Below are 2,173 nucleotides of genomic sequence, written 5' to 3'. Positions count from 1 at the left end.
ACAGGGGATGGGGGAAGGAGAAGAGCTGCCATCCTTCCACACAGAAGGGAAGGAACAAGTACCAGGAAGGGAACAGAAAAAGTGTGGTGGTTTGGGAAAGGAAATAGAGGAGAGCCTTCTGGAAAAAGCTGCCATGCTCCTGCCTCATGGGGTGGAGTGTAGGGACAGCACGTGTGAGCTGGGGTCATAAACTAGGGATTTAAAAATGTTTCCTGTCATCTTTCCAGGAAAATACTACAACTATGACAGCAGTGGGAGTGACACCTCCAGCAGCATCATGTCAGACCAGTGCGCCGGGCAGTGGTTTCTCGGGGCTTGTGGTCTGGACCAAGGGGAGTTTGAGGTAAGGGAAGGGGCAGCCTGGTGCAGGGTGGGGTGAGATGGGACCTACCTCCTGCCTGGAGGAGAGCAGCAGGACTGCGGCACGTGGCGTGGGTTAAGTGTTAGGGGCTGGTGCGGGGGCTCCAGCCTGCTCCCCCACAGCGATGCATGCTCAGGTGAGGGCTGGTGGATGGATATGGGTGCAGCGCGCCTCAAACCAAAATCTGCTCATGGAGAGGTTATGCAGCAGGGGTGTGTAACCACGGTTGGCTGTGGCACGCTCGGAGGAAGGTGCGGCTGGGATTTGCTCTTTGCAAGGTGCTATTTGTTTAAACATGGGAGGAAAAAAGTGTATGAAACTTTCCACGTGTTGTTTGGTGCCTCGTTTAAAGCCCTAAACAAATATCTGAGGGAACTAAGGCTTATTTGGGACCCTAAAGTCTGTTGGTCTTCAGTTGCAAGAGAAAAATAGGCTGAAGGCTTCTCTTGTCTGATGGGATGGTAAGAGCAGCTGCTGGTGGTGCAATACCTGGAACAGAGCTGGGAAGAGGAGAGCCATCATATAGATTATTTGTGACCCATAGGCAGTTGTCAGTCCAAAGCGGTCTGTGGTGGTGATGGACAGGCAAACACTTTGGGTGATGGAAGGAAAGCATGACTCTTGGTGGTATGAAGGTGACGGACCATTTCACCGTCTGTTGGTACCAGAGGGCAGCTTCCAGTGGCCTTTCCTGGAAGCAGCTTGTGCTGAATGCTGTGGGATTTAAAAAGAAGTGGGCGCTTGGATGTGCCCTCCTGCGTTTGTCCCAGTGTGGGTCCCTAGACCTGAGGCTCCAGGCAGGATCTGGCCCAGACCTCATGCAATAATACCCAAACATCCCTTTTTGGGGGGAAACAGTAAACCTGGTGCAGTCCAAAAATCTCACTTGCCCTTCTGTAGCCTCAGACTTCTGTTGCTGAAGGTGGCACTCTGCTGGCTGGTGAGCTTTGAGCTGACTGGAGATGGGACCGGTGAACTACTTCTCTCTTCTGTCACTATGACTATCGAGTTGTTTTTTTCCCCTGTATTTTGATCCCTTGCCTGGCTGGCAGCACTCCTATTTGTAACCTCATTAGCGCCCTCCTGCTGCATATGCAGGTCAGTAATGAAATACAAATTAGGAGGAGCCTGTGACCCAAGTCTAGAAGAAACTGTGCCCTGAAACCTTCAGATGCTTGGCTTTAATGTAGATAAAAGGGATCTGTTGCTTTTCCTTTGAGTCTACCGAAACTGTCCGGTTGGACTGCTCAGCTTACCTGTCTGGTGTCATCACACCTCCCACTTCCCCTGGCTCTGGTGGCACCAGACTGGTGAGAAAGGTCTAGCACATCTCTAGGCTGTGCTGGTGAGCAGCGAGCTGCCTGCCTCTTCCTTTTCTTGCAAGTAGATGTCGTGGTTGCTCCGTGAAATCGTTTCTGATCCTGGTCATCCTGTGAAGTTCTTGTTATGGCTTTCTTACCATTAGGTGGACGTGGGATGGAGCCGAGCCAGCCCTCCCCTTGCAATGTCACAGAGTCTTGAGCTTTGCGTTTCTCACTGAGGCAGTGACTTGTGCTGACACTTCCCAGTTTTATTGCCAATAATTGAAACACTGCAAAAGCTTTATACATTTTCCACTGTGCACAGAGGCTTTTCATCTTAATGCAGTCCTCGAGTTGCTGCTCCACTGCTTTTTGTTTGGCTGGCAGGTGTTTTCATGTTCAGGTGGGGCTGGTTGGGTTTGTTGGGTTTTGTTGTTTTTGCGGGGTTTTCTTTTTTTTTTTTTTTTTTTTTTTTTTTAAAAGGTCTTCCCGCGGGGTATTTTATTCTTTT

At 50.3% G+C, this 2,173-nt stretch overlaps 1 protein-coding gene across 1 annotated transcript in view; it reads left to right on the top strand.

Annotated features, from left to right (window-relative positions):
• The window catches only part of GBA2 (glucosidase, beta (bile acid) 2), an 11,613-nt gene that overhangs the window by 7,818 nt on the left and 1,622 nt on the right, over window positions 1–2,173 (top strand). Inside the window, 1 exon segment of the mRNA XM_009885655.1 lies at window positions 129–343. Coding sequence (XP_009883957.1) covers window positions 129–343 — 215 coding nt within the window.

This window comes from Charadrius vociferus, unplaced genomic scaffold (genome assembly GCF_000708025.1).
Source record: "Charadrius vociferus isolate BGI_N301 unplaced genomic scaffold, ASM70802v2 scaffold1490, whole genome shotgun sequence".
Classification (NCBI taxonomy): Eukaryota; Metazoa; Chordata; class Aves; order Charadriiformes; family Charadriidae; genus Charadrius; species Charadrius vociferus.
This window is presented reverse-complemented; position numbering and strand designations above follow the sequence as displayed.